The sequence below is a fragment of the Coregonus clupeaformis genome, chromosome 28, assembly GCF_020615455.1.
Source record: "Coregonus clupeaformis isolate EN_2021a chromosome 28, ASM2061545v1, whole genome shotgun sequence".
Lineage (NCBI taxonomy): Eukaryota > Metazoa > Chordata > Actinopteri > Salmoniformes > Salmonidae > Coregonus > Coregonus clupeaformis.
In genome coordinates this window covers 15831824-15856335 of record NC_059219.1, presented here as the reverse complement: position 1 = coordinate 15856335, position 24512 = coordinate 15831824, and the positions used below count along the sequence as shown (strand labels likewise).

The 24512-nt window shown below is 44.3% G+C and overlaps 1 protein-coding gene across 1 annotated transcript; it reads left to right on the top strand.

Annotated features, from left to right (window-relative positions):
* Positions 1 to 386: 386 nt before the first annotated feature.
* LOC121542886 (glycogen synthase kinase-3 beta) lies at positions 387 to 23632 on the top strand. Its single transcript, XM_041852489.2, has 10 exons — positions 387 to 897; positions 5447 to 5634; positions 13769 to 13852; positions 13990 to 14100; positions 19635 to 19765; positions 20062 to 20266; positions 20401 to 20496; positions 20647 to 20833; positions 21020 to 21097; positions 21242 to 23632. The coding sequence occupies exons 1-10, from the start codon at positions 723 to 725 to the stop codon at positions 21307 to 21309; spliced, it is 1323 nt and encodes a 440-aa protein (XP_041708423.1). The 5' UTR covers positions 387 to 722; the 3' UTR covers positions 21310 to 23632.
* The last annotated feature ends 880 nt before the right edge of the window (positions 23633 to 24512 follow it).

The window sequence follows — 24512 nt, the reverse complement described above, 5'->3', positions numbered from 1 at the left end:
CATGAGGGGGTACTTCATGGCTACTCCGGGCAGAGCAAAATTCAGTTGATGGTACATTAACCGAAAAAGGTTGGGAACCACTGCTCTACATTTTCAACTCCTTAATGCAAATTACATTTTAGAGCAGTCATCATTTCTTCAGTCACCATTCATTTGGTAGCATTACAATTGTCAAGACAAGCACAAGAAGAAGCACTATGAATCGCTGTCTTTGGTGTGCATTTTCTATTAGAAGTTCAAATTATTTATCTATAATGATATGATCGTTATTTGTATACTTTTACCGTTTGTAACCACTATGCTCTGCAAGTGCACTTTCTGGGGTGTAATCATTAGTCCAAACTGTTGCATTTTGCAACGAAAGCGAGAGTTTCTATTGGCCAAATTCAGGTAGGTCCCGCCCTGTTTCGTTCCGTTTGCTTCCGTTTAAGAAACGTTTTACAACAGAATTGGCGTAATGAATATGCCCCAGTTGGACCTACCCTCAAAACTTCGTTACCCATGAAGCAATGCTTTCAGCCAGCGCGTTGCTGTGCGTCAAGTCCAACCACTGTGCCAAGCGAAGAAGAAAGGGGGAGACGTACAAACTAGCTAAAACGATACGCTTCCAATGCAGTTAAATTTGTAACGAATATTTTAGAAAAGATAGGTCAACTCTGTGCCTGCTTGGCTCTAAATCGCAACAACCTTTTCCCCCTGCCCCGGCTTTAGCGCACATAGATATGAGCGGCAGCGGGCGGCCCAGGACCAGCTCGTTTGCTGAGCCTCCAGGGGCTCCCGGATCCGCTTCAGCCGCCGCCGGATCGTCTGTTTCCGGAGGGAGTTCTGCAGGAAAATCTGGGGCTTCACAGGCCACAGGGAGCAGCTCGGCTGGCTTCGGAAATTTGAAACTAGCCCGTGAGTATAGTTAATTGATCACAAAACGAAGGGGTCGGGATATATGTGTGTACTGATCATTTAAAGCAAGTATCTAACTGAACAAATTGATAAAACTGTCGATGTTATCATTTCGCAAAGCTAACCTAGGTAGGTAGCTAGCTGGCTGGCTAGGCTATGTATGTTTTTGTAAAAGGGACTATGGGATCAAGTTGGGCTTTGATTGTGGCTCATCTGGCTAATGTTAACTAGTATAACATTTGAGGCGAAACATCTACGATGTTAGAAACTGGGAAGAAATTGATGAAAATACGAATGGAACCAGATTTCTGTGATATGTCGTTGGAAGCCAGATTGGAAAACGGACATCAGTTAGGTAACTAGCTGTACCTACCTAGGTGAAATCAAACGAGGTTGACCGTCGTCCTCATTTAGCTAGTTAGCCTGTAATCTTAGCTATTAGCATTGAAAGTTATGTAGCTGGTTACTTAGTTAGCTAGGTTACCTGTGTAACGTTAGCTAACAGCTATATATGCTATTTGGGGAGATGGAGTTAACGTTAATTCAGTTCACATAACGTAATATATTGGGAATTTATACGACATGGCTTAATGTGACCCTGAACAATTAGCTTGAAAACTAGCGAACTTGTTCAATAGCAATTAACGTGCTAGTTTGCCAGTTTGGTTAGCTTGTCCAAGGTAGGAATATAATTAGCCAGCCAGATTGCTGGAGTGCGCTGTGTCAAAGGTGTGTCAATGTCATTTTTATAACGTTACAAGTCCAGTTTTGTTTTGCAGTTCTTTGGTCAACCGTTTTAGATTGAGCAATAATGTGGGTGGTAAGGAACCGTTAGGTATCTATCTTGTTATTGGAATAATACTATCATAACCATGTATTTCTAAATACAATATGTGTTGGTCTCATCTCGTTATTTTTCAAGATCTATGATTGATTTTCCTCATATTTGCATCATTTGACACATGTCCATATATTGATCAAATAATCTTCATAAGTAGGCTAGTCCTATTTCTTTCAATTGAGATTTTCCGCACAGTGAGGATTCTTCCAAAGGGTCTCATTCTCATCAATTTTCACAGCCAGTACAATGACAGGAATTTACTGTATGCCCAATGGTAGTTTGGATATGCAGAGGTGGCAGTTGGCAGAATATCTACAGGGAGGGAGGAGGTGTTGACAAGGTCAGACTTAGGAAAAACCAAAGCTGGAACATTGCACCACAATGTACATGTCAAACAGACAGTAGCTAGTCTACTCTGCCATATGTCAGGAGGTGGTTGAAAGTGTATCCATATTTTGGTAACTTTAGTGGGTCCTTATTAAACCTAACACTTGTGTCAATTCAGATGTATTTGCCGCTGACATTTCTTCAGTTGAAAACCATAAATGTTGCATACCAGTTTCCATTCTGATCACTGACTGCTATTCTGATAGCCCTGCCATGTTGAAGACTAGGCCTGGGTCAACCATGACACTTCAGACTGCACTGCGAAAGTGCTCAGCTCACCAATGTAACCCTATGGGCTGATGTTGAAGCGTCAGTGAGAAGGGATTTGAGTGGATAGATTGAGCGTGGCAGGGAAAGAAAGGAGGGTGGGAGGGAGGAAGGCAGAGTGAATCATTGGAAAGATAGGCTAGAGGTGGGAGATGAAGACTGGAAACAGGTGAGCGACAGATAAATGACGAGCACATAGACGGTGCTGCTCAAATGTCTTCTCAGTCCAGCAGGGTATACATGAACACCTAGCCTATAGCCTAATCAGCAGGTCGTCAGTGGCCCAGTCTCTGTTCAGGCGTTTTAAAGGCAACCCTCGGTTTTGAATGGGGTCTGATTTGGTCTCTCCTGACCACAGCACAGTGTTCCTAGAAGGGTGTGCCCACTGATAAGCATTGTTCCTGGTCTGGAGGTGTCTGGATCTACCAGAAACCCTAACAAAGGTGCTGCACTACTGTTAGCTTGCTAGAAGTAACACTGGGGCTGCACTTAGCATTACTGACGTATCTCAGCTTTCTACTGCTCTATTGTTCTCAGCTCCTACCCTGGGGACATATGACTGCACATATTTGTTCCAGCCCAGCACTAACACACCCACACCTGATTCAACTAATAAAGGGCTTGATGGTCAGCGGATTAGTTGCAACAGGTGTGTCTATATTAGTACTAGGCCCGGTTTCCTAAAAGCATCTTAAGGCTAAGTTCATCGTTAGAACCATAGGATCCTATGCTTCTAAGATGAACTTAGCCTTAAGATGCTTTTGGGAAACTGGGCCCAGGTCTGGAACAAAACTGCACTTGTGGGCCACCTGGGCTGGGGAGTTGAGGATCACTTTATTAGAGGGTAAGTGGCAGTGCCACTAATCAGGTTAATATTGGTAGTGCCAGACCAGCCACTGCATAGCAATACTAGCCAACTAGCTACCTCTCTCTCTCAAAACTCTGAAGGATACTGCAGCTCTGGCATAAATAAATGTTGGGTTGTAATGCATGGCTGTGAAATCGTTAATCCTTTTAGTGAGTAATGTGTACAGTCACTTTATATTTAGAAATGAGCGATGAGTTAATTGAGTCTAAAGTCTGAGTGTTCTGGAAATCACTTCGCTCCCTCTTACTCTTTCATTCGCTCCTACTCATCAGCCCTCTGTGTTAACTTCCTCTTAAGGAACCAAAGCACTTCCCTGACAGCTGATCTGTCTGACTGCTCATCTTTGCATTCATCATTAAAGTGACTATCATGCCACTGCTGTTTCATATTTAACTCTCCCCTCTGACTCCACTTGTTAAGAAGAGGACTGCACAGACGCAAACGCTGTGAGCCACATGATTACAGATCAGATGACGTTCTCTGCTTGTATGTGACGTCAGAAGGAAGAATAGTTTAGTGAGTCATGCAAAGATCTGGTTTGGATTAATCAATGAATCTAATGCCTACCATAAGCTATGATGACCATTTGTATACTTGTATATGAAAAGCTATGTGTGGAGTCTCCGGTGTGTTTATTACAACATACCATCCAGCTCTTTCAGACGTACAGAGGCATCCAGAGGTGTCTAGTCTACATCATAGGAGTTGACTTTAATCCATCAATCAACTGCGCCCACGTAATGCTTTTAGCAGTGCTGAACAAAACCTCCTGCCATTCCATCTCCATTTCAGTCTTATTGCTGAGACTGACATAGTCCGACTTTAGAATTGGAAATTCCTCTATCTTCAGCAGAGGAAGATCCAAATTTGTCTTCTCAACAAAATCTCAAGTTAGTCAACCACTTACACAGCTTTGTTCTAGAGGCCTTGTCAGACGTTCGAGTAGAACTGGGAGATACAGAGCTATTAGAGAAGCATGGTCATGTTGAGGCAGGCGAATGGAGGAGCTGGTGCACACTCACTAGGCGTGCTACTGTACTGTCCATTCAATGTTATCACAGGCTCTGACAAGCTAGTTGGCTCCAGGCCCTACCTCTACTGTAGTGTTCCTCCTCCCTCCACAATCTGTGCTTCTCTGGTGCTACTGGTGTGTCAGTCAGTTCACCCTCAACCATTCTCTCTCACACACACACACAGCCAACACGCTGAGCTGCACATCTGACCCGAAGTAGAACTGTCACTCACTGCATGAACTCAGAGAATGGTCGCACATCGGACAGACAGTAGGGCTGTGACGATACCAGTATTGCAATATTTTTTTCAATGGCTAAAATGAAAACATGAAGCAGACCAAACTCGTTGGTCATTTAAAAACCTGCTGTATGTAAAATATTGTGTGCTATTGCTTGGAAAATGGATGACAACATAATGATTTTTGACAACAGAACTAATTTTTTCCTAAAAAAGTTAAACCGCTTCGTGTTTTGTTTCCTTGCCAAGATACTGAGTAACGCAATACTGGTATTGTCCCGGCCCTAACAGACAGTGGCCCCGTTCAAACACTTTATAAACGCACCCTCCCTTCCTTGAAGACAGCAATTATAGATCTGACATGATGACAGTCTGTCAAAGCTATGTTGGAGAGCCCTCACTTTCACCCATCCCACCGTGTTAAATCGCCCATTACCTCCAGAAACTGAGGAAAGCAAGAATTCATTTCTCAGTATTGTCAGGTTCCTAGTATTTAGTCCCAACCAGCTAGTGAGGGAGTGAAGAGGTTAGCAGAGTTCAGAGCTGTAACAGCCAGGCGTGCAGCCTCCCTTTGGGGAGCCAGGGAAGGTGACGCAGGGTGGAGGTGGTTCAATGTAGCTACTACAGCTCATTACCAGCAAGTGTTGTGTGTCTGTGGGGAGAGCCTTCCGAGGTTATGGCCATTTAGAGACGGAAGGGAGAGAGGGGGAGTGATGAACATTTGTTGTTGTTTAGTGGTTCCCCTCAGGTGAGTGGGGAAAGGATGAGGCGACCGTCATTATGTTTCTTGCCTCTAAAGTCATGGTCCTCTGTGTGTTTGGTGCGTGTGTGTGTCCCTTCATCTGGATAACCTCTAAAATACTTGGGGTCCTTTAGCCCCCCTCACAAGTGGTCATGTATCATAATGTGTTTTGACCTCTGTACCTCTCCCCCAGGAGACAGTGGCAAGGTGACGACTGTGGTGGCCACACCAGGCCAGGGTCCAGACCGCCCACAGGAGGTGTCCTACACAGACATCAAGGTGATCGGGAATGGTTCCTTCGGCGTGGTGTACCAGGCCCGCCTCATTGACAGCCAGGAGATGGTGGCCATCAAGAAGGTTCTGCAGGACAAGAGGTTTAAGGTACAGAGACTACAGACACACAGCACAACCCACTTCCACTGGCAGTCTACGCCTGTGTTGTAGTACTTGAGTCCAGGACTTGTGACTCGGACTCACCTTCTTGACCATTGGTGACTCGGACTCACCTTCCCGTATATTTGCACTTGGACTGGATAGGCTACTCTGATAAGCAGAATATTAGCAGCACTGGGTGCGTAGAGAAGCGAGGGTTCTGTTCTCTAGCTAGCAGTGGGAAGGACGCGCCACACCGGCACACGCAGCCTGCATCAGCTGGTGAGCTGCGGCGAAAGCAAGCACTGAGTCTCGGCAGACCGGAAGGCAGGCCCCACTCACACACTGCCTCCGATCATACAGTGCCTTCAGAAAGTATTCACTCCCTTTGACTTTTTACACATTTTGTTGTGTTACAGCTTAAATTTATATTAAATTGATGTTTTTGTCACTGGCCTACACAAAATACCCCATAATGTCAAGGTGGAATTATGTTTTTCACAATTTTTACAAATTAATTAAAAATGTAAAGCTGAAATGTCTTGAGTCAATAAGTATTCAAATCAAATTGTACAACAGTCAAGTCAAGTCAAATAAAACAACAGTAGGGAGGCTATATACAGGGGGGTACCGGTGCAGAGTCAATGTGCGGGGGCACCGGCTAGTTGAGGTAATATGTACATGTGGGTAAAGTTAAAGTGACTATGCGTAAATAATGAACAGAGTAGCAGCAGCGTAAAAAGATGGGTTGGGGGTGGGGGGGCAGTGCAAGTAGTCCGGGTAGCCATGATTAGCTGTTCAGGAGTCTTACGGCTTAGGGATAGAAGCTGTTGAGAAGCCTTTTGGACCTAGACTTGGCGCTCCGGTACCGCTTGCCGTGCGGTAGCAGAGAGAACAGTCTATGACTAGGGTGGCTGGAGTCTTTGACAATTTTGAGGGCCTTCCTCTGACACCGTCTGGTATAAAGGTCCTGGATGGCAGGAAGCTTGGCCCCAGTGATGTACTGGGCCGTACGCACTACCCTCTGTAGTGCCTTGCGGTTGGAGGCCGAGCAGTTGCCAACCAGTCAGGATGCTTTCGATGGTGCAGCTGTGGAACTTTTTGAGGATCTGAGGACCCATGCCAAAATCTTTTCAGTCTCCTGAGGGGGAATAGGCTTTGTCGTGCCCTCTTCACGACTGTCTTGGTGTGTTTGGACCATGATAGTTCGTTGGTGATGTGGACACCAAGGAACTTGAAGCTCTCAACCTGTTCCACTACAGCCCCGTCGATGAGAATGGGGGTGTGCTCAGTCCTCTTTTTATCCTGTAGTCCACAATCATCTCCTTTGTCTTGGTCACGTTGAGGGAGAGGTTGTTATCCTGGCACCACACGGCCAGGTCTCTGACCTCCTCCCTATAGGCTGTCTCATCGTTGTCGGTGATCAGGCCTACCACTGTTGTGTCGTCGGCAAACTTAATGATGGTGTTGGAGTCGTGCCTGGCCATGCAGTCATGGGTGAACAGGGAGTACAGGAGGGGACTGAGCACACACTCCTGAGGGGCCCCCGTGTTGAGGATCAGCGTGGCAGATGTGTTGTTACCTACCCTTACCACCTGGGGGCGGCCCGTCAGGAAGTCCAGGATCCAGTTGCAGAGGGAGGTGTTTAGTCCCAGGATCCTTAGCTTAGTGATGAGCTTTGAGGGCACTATGGTGTTGAACACTGAGCTGTAGTCAATGAATAGCATTCTCACGTAGGTGTTCCTCTTGTCCAGGTGGGAAAGGGCAGTGTGGAGTGCAATAGAGATTGCATCATCTGTTGGGGCGGTATGCAAATTGGAGTGGGTCTAGGGTTTCTGGGATAATGGTGTTGATGTGAGCCATGACCAGCCTTTCAAAGCACTTCATGGCTACAGACGTCAGTGCTATGGGTCGGTAGTCATTTAGGCAGGTTATCTTAGTGTCCTTTGGCACGGGAACTATGGTGGTCTGCTTGAAACATGTTGGTATTACAGACTCAGTCAGGGGCATGTTGAAAATGTCCCTGACTGAATCAACGCCTTTGACTCAGTCAGGGACAACCCCTTTGTAATGGCAAGCCTAAATAAGTTCAGGAGTAAAAATGTGCTTAAGTCACAGAAGTTGCATGGACTCACTCTGTGTGCAATAATAGTGTTTAACATGATTTTTGAATGACTACCTTATCTCTGTACCCCACACATACAATTATCTGTAGGGTCCCTCAGTCGAGCAGTGAATTTCAAACACAGATTCAACCACAAAGACCAGCAAGGTTTTGCAATGCCTCGCAAAGAAGGACACCTATTGGTTGATAGGTAAATATATATATATATATATAAAGCAGACATTGAATATCCCTTTGAGCATTGTGAAGTTATTCATTACACTTTGGATGGTGTATCAATGCTTTCCACCTGGCTACCACTACCCCGGCCACCAGCTCTGCACCCTCCGCTGCAACTTGTCCATGCCCCCCCCCCGCTTCTCCTTCACACAAATTCAGACAGCTGATGTTCTGAAAGAACTGCAAAATCTGGACCCCTACAAATCATCTGGGCTAGACAATCTGGACCCTTTCTTTCTAAAAATAGCCGCCGAAATTGTCGCAACCCCTATTACTAGCCTGTTCAACTTCTCTTTCGTAACGTCTGAGATCCCCAGAGTTTGGAAAGCTGTCGCGGTCATCGCCCTCTTCAAAGGGGGTGACACTCTAGATCCAAGCTGTTACAGACCTATATCCATCCTGCCCTGCCTTTCGAAAGTTCTTGAAAGCCAAGTTAACAAACAGATAACCGACCATTTCGAATGACACCGTACCTTCTCCGCTATGCAATCCGGTTTCCGAGTTGGTCATGGGTGGACCTCAGCCACGCTCAAGGTCCTAAACGATATTATAACCGCGATCGATAATAGACAGTACTGTGCAGCCGTCTTCATCGACCTGGCCAAGGCTTTTGACTCTGTCAACCACTGCATTCTTATTGGCAGACTAAATAGCCTTGGTTTCTCAAATGACTGCCTCGCCTGGTTCACCAACTACTTCTCAGATAGAGTTCAATGTGTCAAATCGGAGGGCCTGTTGTCTGGACCTATGGCAGTCTCTATGGGGGTGCCACAGGGTTCAATTCTTGGGCCGACTCTTTTCTCCGTGTATATCAATGATGTCGCTCTTGCAGCTGGTGACTCTCAGATCCACCTCTACGCAGACGATACCATTTTGTATACATCTGGCCCTTCATTGGACACTGTGTTAACAAACCTCCAAACGAGCTTCAATGCCATACAACACTCCTTCCGTAGCCTCCAACTGCTCTTAAACACTAGTAAAACTAAATGCATGCTCTTCAATCGAACGCTGCTGGCACCCGCCCACCCAACTAGAATTACTACTCTCGACGGGTCTGACCTAGAGTATGTGGACAACTACAAATACCTTGGTGTCTGGTTAGACTGTAAACTCTCCTTCCAGACTCACATTAAGCATCTCCAATCCAAAGTTAAATCTAGAATCGGCTTCCTATTTCGCAACAAAGCCTCCTTCACTCATGAATGCCAAACATGCCCTTGTAAAACTGACTATCCTACCGATCCTTGACTTCGGCGATGTCATTTACAAAATAGCCTCCAACACTCTACTCAGCAAATTGGATGTAGTCTATCACAGTGCCATCTGTTTTGTCACCAAAGCCCCATATACTACCCACCACTGTGACCTGTACGCTCTTGTTGGCTGGTCCTCACTACATATTAGTCGCCAAACCCACTGGCTCCAGGCCATCTATAAATCACTGCTAGGCAAATCCCTGCCTTATCTTAGCTCATTGGTCACCATAGCAACACCCACCCGTAGTATGTGCTCCAGCAGGTATATCTCACTGGTCATCCCCAAAGCCAACACCTCCTTTGGCCGCCATTCATTCCAGTTCTCTGCTGCCAATGACTGGAATGAACTGCAAAAATCTCTGAAGCTGGAGACTCTTATCTCCCTCACTAACTTTAAGCATCAGTTGTCAGAGCACCTTACCGATCACTGCACCTGTACACAGCCCATCTGAAATTAGCCCACCCAACTACCTCATCCCCATATTGTTATTTATTTTGCTCATTTGCACCCCAGTATCTCTATTTGCACATCATCTCTTGCACATCTATCATTCCAGTGTTAATACTAATTGTAATTATTTTGCACTATGGCCTATTTATTGCCTTACCTCCATAACATGCTACATTTGCACACACTGTATATATATTTTCTGTTGTATTTTTGACTTTATGTTTTGTTTTACCCCATATGTAACTCTGTGTTGTTGTTTTTATTGCACTGCTTTGCTTTATCTTGGCCAGGTTGCAGTTGTAAATGAGAACTTGTTCTCAACTGGCTTGCCTGGTTAAATAAAGGTGAAATGATAAAATAAAATAAATCAACACACCCAGTCACTACAAAGATACAGGCGTCCTTCCTGACTCAGTTGCCGTAAAGGAAGGAAACCGCTCAGGGATTTCACCATAAGGCCAATGGTGACTTTAAAACAGTTGCAGTTGGGTGTGATAGGATAAAACTGAGGATGGATCAACAACATTGTAGTTACTCCACAATACTAACCTAATTGACAGAGTGAAAAGAAGGAAGCCTGTACAGAATTATTCGAAAACATGCATCCTGTTTGCAACAAGGCACTAAAGTAATACTGCAAAAAATGTGACAAAGCAATTAACTTTTTGTTCTGAATACAGTACAACACATTACTGAGTACCACTCTCCATATTTTCAAGCATAGTGGTGGCTGCATCATGTTATGGGTATGCTTGCAATTGTTAAGGCGGGGGGAGGTTTTCAGGATAAAAAACAACAACTGAATGGCGCTAAGCACAGGCAAAATCCTAGAAAAAAACCTGGTTCAGTCTGCTTTCCACCAGACACTGGGAGATTAATTCACCTTTTTAGCAGGACAATAACCTAAAACACAAGGCCAAATCTACACTGGAGTTGCGTACCAAGAAGACAGTAAATGTTCCTGAGTGGCCGAGTTACAGTTTTGACTTAAATCTACATGAAAATGTATGGCAAGACCTGAAAATGGTTTTCTGGCAATGATCAACAACTAATTTGACGGGGCTTGAATAATTATTTTAAGAATACAGTGGGGGAAAAAAGTATTTAGTCAGCCACCAATTGTGCAAGTTCTCCCACTTAAAAAGATGAGAGGCCTGTAATTTTCATCATAGGTACACGTCAACTATGACAGACAAATTGAGAGAAAAAAATCCAGAAAATCACATTGTAGGATTTTTTATGAATTTATTTGCAAATTATGGTGGAAAATAAGTATTTGGTCACCTACAAACAAGCAAGATTTCTGGCTCTCACAGACCTGTAACAACTTATTTAAGAGGCTCCTCTGTCCTCCACTCGTTACCTGTATTAATGGCACCTGTTTGAACTTGTTATCAGTATAAAAGACACCTGTCCACAACCTCAAACAGTCACACTCCATACTCCACTATGGCCAAGACCAAAGAGCTGTCAAAGGACACCAGAAACAAAATTGTAGACCTGCACTAGGCTGGGAAGACTGAATCTGAAATAGGTAAGCAGCTTGGTTTGAAGAAATCAAATGTGGGAGCAATTATTAGGAAATTGAAGACATACAAGACCACTGATAATCTCCCTCGATCTGGGGCTCCACGCAAGATCTCACCCCGTGGGGTCAAAATGATCACAAGAACGGTGAGCAAAAATCCCAGAACCACACGGGGGGACCTAGTGAATGACCTGCAGAGATCTGGGACCAAAGTAACAAAGCCTACCATCAGTAACACACTACGCCGCCAGGGATTCAAATCCTGCAGTGCCAGACGTGTCCCCCTGCTTAAGCCAGTACATGTCCAGGCCCGTCTGAAGTTTGCTAGAGTGCATTTGGATGATCCAGAAGAGGATTGGGAGAATGTCATATGGTCAGATGAAACCAAAATAGAACTTTTTGGTAAAAACTCAACTCGTCGTGTTTGGAGGACAAAGAATGCTGAGTTGCATCCAAAGAACACCATACCTACTGTGAAGCATGGGGGTGGAAACATCATGCTTTGGGGCTGTTTTTCTGCAAAGGGACCAGGAAGACTGATCCGTGTTAAGGAAAGAATGAATGGGGCCATGTATCATGAGATTTTGAGTGAAAACCTCCTTCCATCAGCAAGTGTATTGAAGATGAAACGTGGCTGGGTCTTTCAGCATGACAATGATCCCAAACACACCGCCCGGGCAACGAAGGAGTGGCTTCGTAAGAAGCATTTCAAGGTCCTGGAGTGGCCTAGCCAGTCTCCAGATCTCAACCCCATAGAAAATCTTTGGAGGGAGTTGAAAGTCCGTGTTGCCCAGCGACAGCCCCAAAACATCACTGCCCTAGAGGAGATCTGCATGGAGGAATGGGCCAAAATACCAGCAACAGTGTGTGAAAACCTTGTGAAGACTTACAGAAAACGTTTGACCTGTGTCATTGCCAACAAAGGGTATATAACAAAGTATTGAGAAACGTTTGTTATTGACCAAATACTTATTTTCCACCATCATTTGCAAATAAATTCATAAAAAATCCTACAATGTGATTTTCTGGATTTTTTTTTCTCATTTTGTCTGTCATAGTTGACGTGTACCTATGATGAAAATTACAGGCCTCTCTCATCTTTTTAAGTGGGAGAACTTGCACAATTGGTGGCTGACTAAATACTTTTTTTCCCCACTGTAAGGGCCAAATGTTGCACAATCCAGGTGTGGAAAGCTCTTAGAGACTTAACCAGAAACACTCACAGCTGTAATCATTGCCAAAAGTGCTTCTGCAAAGTATTGACTCGGGTGTGAATACTTATGTAAATTAGATATTTCTGTATTTCACTTTCAATAAATGTGGCAAATTATTATTTAATTTAGTTGTTTTCAGTTTGTAATTTAGGGTATTGTGTGTAGATGGGTGAAAAAATGAGTTCATCCATTTTGAATTCAGGCTGTAACACAACAATAAATCAAGGGGTATATATGCTACACAGCGCACAGTCACCAGCCTACTATTTAACTTTGCCTGGTTAAGAGAAACAAACTGCTTTATGAAATTAAACTATAGTATTGAGTTGAAAAGGAAAACAACAGTCTAGCTATTGTCTCTCGCCTTGAGGATTGATAAGTAGACTGTCTTTGAATTTGTCTCGCTGTACCCTCCCACTTTCCCCAGTCTTCCTTTGGTTTTCACTCCGGAATAAAAAAAAATACACATCAGTGGGCGATTACAAAAAGCAGAGAGCCTGTTACAATTATTGGAGAAAAAAGATCTTACAGGAGCAATAGCCAATTCTGTCCAGAGACCATTCATCCCGTCAAAACATAATTACTGATTTGACAGCTTAACTATTGAACATTCTATTAAAATAAAATGTGTGAGCCTGTGTATGAAGGCCTTATTTGTTTCATAGGCTTTTGCATATTGCAGGCAATTATGACCATTGTGCAACTGGAGGAAAATCTTTGCGTTACTTCAATGCTCACATGAAAATCTTCCCGCCAGACCGCCACTAGTTGTTGCTGGGCAGATTTCTTCTACCAAATCCGAGCCAAATCAAGAGGCGCGACTCTAGCAACATACGAGCATCGCGCTTGCAAGCCGGCAATACAAGCGAGCAAAAAAACATTAGTAACAAATACAAAATATGTCTAAAGAACCCCCGACTCATTCCTTTTGCTTTCAAACATGTTTTATTATTATGTGCACATAAACCAATATTATTGTGTTCTTTTTTTGTTAAACTCCGACCCAGTGACTCAGACTTGAGCACTTGGACCAGGACTCGAGCGCTGGGACTCGGACTTCACCATTGGTGACTCGACTCGGACTCAAGCACACGACTCGGTTTAGTGACTTGACTAAAACACTGGTCTCACACACACACACACACACACACACACACACACACACACACACACACAGCGCAACTCACTTCCACTGTCAGTCTACAGACACACACCATTGCCCCCCATCACTCACACTCTATTAGGTGTATTTCTGTATGTTATCTCCCCATAACTCAATGTTACTACTGCTCAATTGATGAAATCTTAAGACCTAAATGACACCCCCTTGCTATTTCTGTACTCCAGAACCGAGAACTACAGATCATGAGGAAATTGGACCACTGCAACATCGTCAGGCTACGTTACTTTTTCTACTCCAGTGGGGAGAAGGTATGTACAACTTTCACTGCCTGGTATTGGGAACAACATTTGATATTTTCACTTTTATGCAGTAAAAAAGACAAATCCAGACTCCAGAAATTGATTCAACAACATTGCTCGTCTCTCCTATTGTTCTCCCCTCACAGAAAGATGAGGTGTATCTGAACCTAGTGCTGGACTTTGTCCCAGAGACCGTGTACAGGGTGGCCCGGCACTTCAACAAGGCCAAGACCACCATCCCCATTATATACGTCAAGGTAAAGCACTCACTCTTCTCTTCCCCTGTTTCTCTCTTTTTACTTTCCCTCCCTTTTATCCTCATTCTCTCTACCCCTTTTCTCTCTCTCGTTCATCTCCCTCTCCCTTTTTCTCACTCAGTCTGTCACTCAGACTTCTCCTCATCTCTCACCCCCCCATCGTTCCTCTTTAAGCTCCATGCTGCTCGAGGCAGAGTTCTCCATTTAAATTAAATGGTACTAGGCTTGGGCGGTATACCGGGGTATTTGGAAATTGCCACGGGATGGTTTTTCAACACTGTTGAAACTATTTATTTGAAGTTTTTCGATAAATGTTAGTATTTCTAGCTACTTTTTAAGTAAATACCTGCAGTCAACTTGTGCAATACATTAGGATATGAAGCGGATCACGTTCTTCATTTCACCTGTCACATCCTTTTACATAATGAAGCTTACCGTAGTTCCCCAGAAAAGTTAAGCCACGGGAGAAAGCGGGAGCAGGTGACTCCAGCTGTATATTGAAAGTCAAGTTTAATTTTTTTGGCTCAATAGAGTGATCAGGGACATGGAACTATAGTTTTCCTTCCCAGAATATATATTAGTGCAACACATTCAGCAGAAATTAGCTTCGTTTTCATCAGATGACAACAGAAGTGCAATGCTATTTGGCTGGCAGCCACACATGTAAATGAGCTTACATTGAAAAAGCAAGGTATTTTTTGCAAAAACAATGCATCATATTTCTGTTTATCATAGAAACAATGTAGCGTGCTACATTTCCTAAGGTTTTGCTTAAAGTTAATCTTGCATTTTACCAGAGAAAAGTAGCTACACTGAGGAAAGGTACCAGAGAAAAGTAGCTACACTGAGGAAAGGTACCAGAGAAACGTAGGCTACACTGAGGAAAGGTACTAGAGAAAAGTAGCTACACTGAGGAAAGGTACCAGAGAAAAGTAGGCTACACTGAGGAAAGGTACCAGAGAAAAGTAGGCTACACTGAGGAAAGGTACCAGAGAAAAGTAGGCTACACTGAGGAAAGGTACCAGAGAAACGTAGGCTACACTGAGGAAAGGTACCAGAGAAAAGTAGGCTACACTGAGGAAAGGTACCAGAGAAAAGTAGGCTACACTGAGGAAGGGTACCAGAGAAAAGTAGGCTACACTGAGGAAGGGTACCAGAGAAAAGTAGCTACACATCAGAGCACTGTCTGCTGATAGAATGCCCGTCTGTGAATTCTCATTCGAGTGGAGAAGTACAACTGAAGCACAAAATTAGTCTGATGCCGAGCAGAAATTACAATGAGAAGCATTTTAGATATTTTTTTCCTTCATGAATAAAAGAAAAAGATATATATATTTTTATTTTACCTTTATTTAACTAGGCAAGTCAGTTAACAAATTCTTATTTACAATGACGGCCTACACCGGCCAAACCCGGACGACGCTGGGCCAATTGTGCGCCGCCCTATGGGACTCCCAATCACGGCCGGTTGTGATACAGCCTGGAATCGAACCAGGGGGTCTGTAGTGACGCCTCAAGCACTGAGATGCAGTGCCTTAGACCGCTGCACCACTCGGGAGCCCAAAATGAAGAATTCTTCATTAACGCCACACCTAAGTTTACCTTGCTAGTTATTTTACATTTTACATTTTTAGTCATTTAGCAGACGCTCTTATCCAGAGCGACTTACGGTTAGTGAGTGCATACATTTTTCATGCTGGCGTTAACTAAGTAAGTGGCTGAATTAATAAGGTGACGGGGCATCAAATGGTGTTCGCTTTCTGCCGTGATTGAGAAGTCAAAGCCCTTTGGATGAGTTTTTTCCCCTCTCCGTTCTCAGCCCGTCTGCTCCTCCCCCACACAGACACAGCGTGTACACATGCTGCTCCATAGCCTGTACTGTTCCTCCTTCAGACAAGCATGCGTCAACTTGGTTCATTTGTACAATGTCTCTTGTTCTCATTCGCTTGTAAATGTCCAAACTCACCAAAAATGACATTCGGTAGCTCCTACCTATATATTTATAACTTTATGAGCTGGATTGCCTGTCTTTGCAATTCGTTTATTTTCGTTTGCGCTCGCTAGCGTATTTAGCTATCAGCCTCATGGAAATGTGCCGTTACTTGTACTAATTTTGTTAGCGTTCTGGTAATAGACGCCCAATGGGCTTTTTTTGTTTTGTGGTGCCCCCTTGTGTACTAAGCCGGTAATACCGTAAATCCCGTTATGAGATGAGGACGGTATGACGATACGAAACTCTGGATACCGCCCAACCCTAAATGGTACTGTATTTGAATAGAGGACTCATCCCCCAAGGTTCCTGACGAGAATAAAACACATTGTGATGTTATGTTCTCTCTCTGCTCTGACTCTTCACTGACCTCCGATAGTCTTTGTCTGCCGCCTCTTTTTTCCAACACATCTACATTCTTTCTTCATTTCCTACATCTGATTTTTTGGGGACCATACCTACTTCAGTGTTTTAGAATTGGAGGGAAAGATAAACTCAGTTTCTCTGTTTGCAATATGCTTGGTGGCCTGTTTAAAAGGGCACTTACGTTGTTAGTAGTGTTGTCTGTGTTAGTATTGTGTGTGCTATGCCCCGTGGCAGCAGAGAGGACTATCTGTCTCATGGCCCATTTGCCTCAGTCCACCCAGCTGCTCTCTCTCTCGCCTGTGGTGTGGAGATGCATACTGATTATACACACTGCCCTCACTCAGCACCTCAACACTCTCATTTTTTACATTTTTACATTTTAGTCATTTAGCAGACGCTCTTATCCAGAGCGACTTACAGTTAGTGAATACATATTTTTTTTTATACTGGCCCCCCGTGGGAATCGAACCCACAACCCTGGCGTTGCAAACGCCATGCTCGTATCAACTGAGCTACATCACTGCCGGCCATTCCCTCCCCTACCCTGGACAACGCTGGGCCAATTGTGCGCCGCCCATGAGTCTCCCGGTCGCGGCCGGCTGCGACAGAGCCTGGATTCGAACCAGGATCTCTAGTGGCACAGTTAGCACTGCGATGCAGTGCCTTAGACCACTGCGCCACTCAGGAGACACTCTCCTCTCCACCTCTCCCTCTGCTCCTTTCATCCCTCCCTAATCTCTTTATCTGTATCTTTCTTCCTTCCCTCACACTCCCTCTCATCCCTCCCTAATCTCTTTATCTGTATCTTTCTTCCTTCCCTCACACTTCCTCTCATCCCTCCCTAATCTCTTTATCTGTATCTTTCTTCCTTCCCTCACACTCCCTCTCCTCTCATCCCTCCCTAATCTCTTTATCTGTATCTTTCTTCCTTCCCTCACACTCCCTCTCATCCCTCCCTAATCTCTTTATCTGTATCTTTCTTCCTTCCCTCATTCCCTCTCTCCTTGTTCCCTTCTTCTTCCCTAACTACTCTTCAGCCCCTTTCTCTCTCCAATTAAATCCAAAGGGGCTTTATTGGCATGGAAAACATTGCCAAAGCAAGTTAAATAAACAATAAACAGAAGTGAGACACAAAACATCAACAAACTATTAGAATTGAACAGTAAATATTTCATTCAAAAAGGTTTTTAAAAAATAAATAAAAAATAAAATAAAGGTTTTTTTCTCCTCCTCTGTCCCTGCACCTGTGTGCCCAGTAACACAGCTACAGCGCCTTGCAAAAGTATTCCTCCCCCTTGGCGTTTTTCCTATTTTGTTGCATTACAACCTGTAATTTAAATTGATTTTTATTTGGATTTCATGTAATGGACATACACAAAATAGCCAAATTGGTGAAGTGAAATTAAAAAAATAACTTAAAAGTGGTGCGTGCATATGTATTCACCCCCTTTGCTTTGAAGCCCCTAAATAAGATCTGGTGCAACCAATTACCTTCAGAAGTCACATAAGTCCACCTGTGTGCAATCTAAGTGTCACATGATCTGTCACATGATCTCAGTATATATACACCTGTTCTGAGAGGCCCCAGAGTCTGCAACGCCACTAAGCAAGGGGCACCACCAAGCAAGCGGTACTATGAAGACCAAGGAGCTCTCCAAACAGGTCAGGGACAAAGTTGTGGAGAAGTACAGATCATAGTTGGGTTATAAAAAAATATCTGAAACTTTGAACATCCCACGGAGCACCATTTTAAATCCATTATTAAAAAATGGAAAGAATATGGCACCACAACAAACCTGCCAAGAGAGGGCCGCCCACCAAAACTCATGGACCAGGCAAGGAGGGCATTAATCAGAGGCAACAAAGAGACCAAAGATAACCCTGAAGGAGCTGCAAAGCTCCACAGCGGAGATTGGAGTATCTGTCCATAGGACCACTTTAAGCCATACACTCCACAGAGCTGGGCTTTACGGAAGAGTGACCAGGAAAAAGCCATTGCTTAAAGAAAAAAAATAACCGAACACGTTTGGTGTTCGCCAAAAGGCATGTGGGAGACTCCCCAAACATATGAAAGAAGGTACTCTGGTCAGGTGAGACTAAAAGTGAGCTTTTTGACCATCAAGGAAAACGCTATGTCTGGTCCAAACCCAACACCTCTCATCACCCCGAGAACACCATCCCCACAGTGAAGCATGGTGGTGGCAGCATCATGCTGTGGGGATGTTTTTCATCGGCAGGGACTGGGAAACTGGTCAGAATTAAAGGAATGATGGATGGCGCTAAATACAGGGAAATTGTTGAGGGGAAACCTGTTTATCTTCCAGAGATTTGAGACTGGGACAGAGGTTCACCTTCCAGCAGGACAATGACCCTAAGCATACTGCTAAAGCAATACTCGAGTGGTTTAAGGGGAAACATTTAAATGTCTTGGAATGGCTTAGTCAAAGCCCAGACCTCAATCCAATTGAGAATCCCAGTGGCTAGATGTGCCAAGCTTATAGAGACATACCCCAAGAGACTTGCAGCTGTAATTGCTGCAAAAGGTGGCTCTATAAAGTATTGACTTTGGGGGGGGTAAATAGTTATGAATGCTCAAGTTTTCTGTTTTTTTGTCTTATTTCTTGTTCGTTTCACACACACAAAAAAAATGTGCGTCTTCAAAGTGGTAGGCATGTTGTGTAAATCAAATGATACAAACCCCCAAAATATCCATTTTAATTCCAGGTTGTAAGGCAACAAAATAGGAAAAATGCCAAGTGAGGTGAATACTTTCGCAAGCCACTGTAACGACCCAACAGAGACCCCAACACACGCACACTCACACACACACACAGTCACATCTTCTGCTATGCTAGCTCTAGGCTTTGCGATGGGAGCATTTTACTGGCATGTCTAGAGCAGAGAACCCACAAGTTGTTGAAATGTGTTTGAGTAAGTTGCATACATCCAGAATGTTTGACTGTTCTGAGTGCAGTGAAGTTGGTGACCAACGGTAGCTGGAAGGTCACTTGGCATGACTGTAGTAGTAATGGAGCAGATTGATGATCAGTGCTGCAGTGACTGTCTGCTGTGCTGCGAACTGTGTGTGCTTATTTTTTATAGCATTTTTTTTTAAACATACTTTCCACACCTGAAGTGTGTGTATGTTAACATCATGTGTCCTGTGTTATCCCTCCAGGTGTACATGTACCAGCTGTTCCGCAGTCTGGCCTATATCCATTCCCAGGGCGTGTGTCATAGAGACATTAAACCCCAGAACCTGCTGGTGGACCCCGAGACAGCCATCCTCAAACTCTGTGACTTCGGCAGGTTAGTCTGCTTGTCTGTCAGTGAGCACCTCTGGCCATCTCTGAATGTTTCAGCCTGTGTCTGTGTGTCTTAAGCTGCGTTTACACAGGCAGCCCACTTCTTATGATATTTCTTACGCTAATTGGTCTTTTCAGATATTTCAAAAGACCAATTAGTGAAAAGAATATCAGAATTTGGCTGCCTGTGTAAATGCTGCGATACTGTTCTCTGTTTAAATGGATCTCTGTCTTACTCTTTGTCTGTCTGGATATGTATTTTTCTCTGACTGACCACCTCTCTCCCCATCTTGTCTCCAGTGCTAAGCAGCTTGTTCGCGGGGAGCCTAACGTGTCCTATATCTGCTCGCGGTACTACCGCGCCCCCGAGCTCATCTTTGGCGCCACGGACTACACGTCCAACATTGACATCTGGTCAGCGGGCTGCGTGCTGGCCGAACTACTGCTGGGACAGCCCATCTTCCCCGGGGACAGCGGAGTGGACCAACTGGTAGAGATCATCAAGGTAGAGAAGAGGGGACCTGGGAGCTGAGAGGAGAGGACACCAAACTGTAGGGGTGGGAGATGGGAGTATAGGTCTATGGTGGTGGTAGGCGTGATCTTTCTTGGAGGAACTTCATGCGTCTTTCACTCTTCCAGGTTTTGGGGACTCCAACGAGAGAGCAGATCCGAGAGATGAATCCCAACTACACAGAGTTCAAATTTCCCCAGATCAAAGCACACCCCTGGACAAAGGTACACTCCGCCCTCAGCTCTATCTAAATAGCCTTAACACAATTGTCTTCCATTGGCACCAGATGAGAGAGAACATTGTGAAATGGAACAGATACTACAGCCTAAATTAGTCAAACAAGATGCTGTTTTTTTTCCTTGACCCTGTATCAGGTGTTTAAGCCACGTACGCCCCCGGAGGCCATCTCCCTGTGTTCCCGTCTGCTAGAGTACACCCCTGTGACCAGGCTGTCCCCCCTTGAGGCCTGCGCCCACGCCTTCTTCGACGAGCTGCGCCAGCCCACTGCCCGTTTGCCCAGCGGACGAGAACTGCCCCTCCTCTTCAACTTCAGCCCCGTCGGTGAGTCCACACTCTACACACCCTCAGTCGGTAGCCATGCCCTCCTCCTCTTTGCCCCAAGCTTCTGTAATCCCTTCAGTTTTCCAGAATAAGTCTGAAGCGTGTATGTTGAGTATCCTCTGTGTGTAGTGTGAACTTCATCTCTTGCTCTCTTTCTCGGGCTCTCTCTCTCTCTCTCTCTCTCAGAGCTGTCTATCCAGCCCCAGTTGAACTCCACACTCATTCCTCCTCACGCTCGCGCACAGACATCACCTGCCTTACACGGTATGTACAGCACAGCCTACCCGACACATGCTTATTACATGTTCAATACATGACTACATATTTACAAGACAAGGATAGGGGATATAGCTTGAAATCAACATTTAGTGTGGTGTGTATCTGATGTCCTGTGTATCTCTCCACCAGATGGCAGTGTGTCGGACAGTACCACCCAGCCCAGCTCAGCACCTGGATCCATCAACAACAGCACCTGAACCCCCCTCCTCTTCTGTCCCCCATTCACCCCGTATTTCCACTTTTCCTCTCAACCCCATCCTACTCTTCCACCCCCTCTTGGCTCCAAACTTCAAAAACAACTATACATGTACACATACAAACAAAAATACTCAAAAAATCATCTATCCCTTGAATATTCCCATTTATAGGTGTAAAAAATATCAGTTAGTGGCAGTGGTCTAGTGACTGTTGGGTTGTAGAAGATGGGTGAATCTGGCGAAAGCTCTTCTGTATTATAATCTCTGCTAATCAACTTTTATCCCTTAAAAAAAAGAAATGTTTTATTTATTTGGAAGTGCATTTTGTTTTAGTGATGTATGCCAGTGAATGGGATGCGTCGAAACTGAGGCCTGTCTCACGTTTCAGTTCAGACAGTTTACGACAATCTACCGTTGTAGAGGTTAAAAACCAAACGGTCACGTGGTCAGTGGACAGATCAGTCCCTGCAGCCAATGGGACAACTCTGGGGAATGTTGCTGTTCATCTACCAAGACATTACTCCCAAACCAAGTCCAAAGTGTTAAGTAGTTCTGAAAATTGAAGAACCATGTTTTTATTTGTTTTTATCAAATTGGATACCAAACAGCAGCAAATTGAACTGGCCTTTGTCTGTGGCATTTTAAATTGGATGAGGTGATTTTAGAAGCTTTTATCACACAGGTGATTCAAAAAAGAATCCAAAGGTGGGAACCGCAAGCTGTTTTATTAAACTGTTTCTGAGGAGAAACGTTGAGGTGAAAGTCTTAATGTCTTTTATTTGAATAAGAGGGACCTTTTTAAAAGAATGGAATGTACATATTCAGTTTCTATAAGCTCTTGTCCCAGTCAGTTTAGCTGGAGACGTGTGTGTGTGTAGGTGAGAAGTAAGCTTTGCACATCTCCAAAGGGGAATAGAGGAGCCGTAGGGGCCCGCTGCACCTCTTGTGCAATGGAGAAATGCAACCTGTGTATAGGGAGTGGTAGGGCTGCTCCAGTCACACCTGTACACCAATGGCCATATAGCCGTACTTGAACCAAAGCTCTGTCACGTCGGCTTTGAACGTACTTGGCACTTTCACTCCTCCCAATCTCTCTTGTTCTTCCTCAATTCAGTCTAGATGCACAATTGCACTGCATGTAGGGGAGATCTGAAGTGTAAGTGTGCTTGTGTGTGTTGAAATGAATGTGTGTGTGAATGAGTTTTGTGTGTGTTTGACTTTCGCTGGCCATCTTCCATCTCCAAATCAACACACTGTAGCACTCTTGTTTTTGTAAGTCTAGATCCTAACAGCATCACAGTGATTTAGCATCAGTAAAACCTTCTCGTTTTTCTCCGGCCCGCCAACACAGACTTGCATGTTCACCATGCGTTAGAGCGACCACACCTGTTCTCCCTCCCCACTCATCACCACACAATGATGATGGTTTGATCAAAAATACCCGCACCAAAACAATTCTAATAATCCCCCAACCACTTCTGGAGCCTTCCGTTCCTCTCTCTCCCACTCTCTCCTTCCCTCTCTTTCTCTCACTGCTAAACTGTAAATATCAAGTACCTTTTATTTTATTTAGTTTTTTTTGTTATTATATTGTTCTTGTAATTTCATTTTATTTTGTCTAGCAGAGGAGAGCTGGCGTAGCAGCGACCAGGCTCCTTCTCCTCAGTCTGTCTGTAAATACAATTTCATTTCAGTCCCTGGCTCAGGGGGGAAAAAAACAGAACAAAATGTTTCTCTCCTTTTTATTCTCTCTCCCTCCATTCCTCTCTCGTTGCCTTTCCCTTTCCCCCATAAATGTTATGATCATTTTATTTATTGTATTTTGGGGGGGTTTATTTTAATTCTCTGGGGGCGGGGGGGGGGAGTCGTCGTCTGAAGGGTTTGTTTTGTAAGAAGTCATCAATGCCCCATGTCATGCAAAATATTCCAACTTCCAAGATACTGTACTTTGATCCAAACATGGGGGAGTGTTTTCAAATAAAGGTCCTGTATTTGCAAGTACACATCCTAGCCAGTAAGTGGAACTACAGTGTTTTTTAGTTGTTGTTTTTTATGTGAAGGGATTCTCACATGACTCTGCGTCTATGGTAGTCTAGCTGATGTCAAACAGTATAAATGGCTGATCCTATGTGGGGTTATTGGTGATATTGCTGTATCTGGGTGGGTTTGAATGAGGGGATGGGTGGGGAGGGAGGTGTAATATGTCCCAAGACGGGTCCCTTCTCCCGTGTCCCAAATAAGTGTTTTGTGTAATGGGTTTAACCTATTACTTCTGTCTGTGTGAGATTACATGAATGAGTGATTGAATTAATGAATGGATGAACGAACTGACAAATCTTACAAAAGTGTGAGTAGTGGGAGAGCGTGGATAATTTTTTTAAATCAATACCCCTTATGTTTTCTTAAAGTGAAGAGCTAACTGTGTTATTTTTGTGTTTTATTTTCCTGGCACGAGTTGATTTTAATTTGTGATCCTGATCTTTTATGGCCCTGCACAAGGGTCATACCACATCACTGGTGGGAACAGAACGGTTGTGAAGTGGATGCAGGAGAGGGGGACAGACGGAGAGAGAGCGAGGGGAGAGAGACTTTTTGTTTGTTGGTATAAATAATTCAACTCATGAATAAAGTGATGAAACTGCCATGGTCTCATGTTATAAAGAATGGAAGTGTGCACGCACACCATCAATTTAAGTAGTACCAGGTGTGAATGGCACTAGAACATCATCTGCATTTATTGACTAACGTACTTGACTGTTTTGGCTGCTAGTAGCAGACAGACATCTCATTTATGATCAACTTAATGAGGAACATTAGAACTTGGTGTGTTTACACTACCCAGGCCTTTAGTTAAAGGACACACCAATAAGTAGTAATGGCATTTGTTTGTTTTATGTAAATGAAGTCAGAATGGTAGTAATAAGGCAGCTGACGGCAGAGCAGGGGCCAGAATGCCATAAGGCACTTAGGTTATATACAATGTTTCCACAGCTGATTCATCTGTGAGAAGGCCAATGAGCCATCCATCAGGAGGAGGGGTGGAGCTGACTGATTCATCTCTCACGCTCCTCTTCTCTCCCCCCTAGCAACTCGAGATGCAATCTGCCTGTCACTCAGGACACCATGCTTTATGGTTCTGAGCTTGAGGAGACCGTCACCATGGAGGGCTGACCAATGTGAGTAGCTTCCTTTCCTCGTCACCT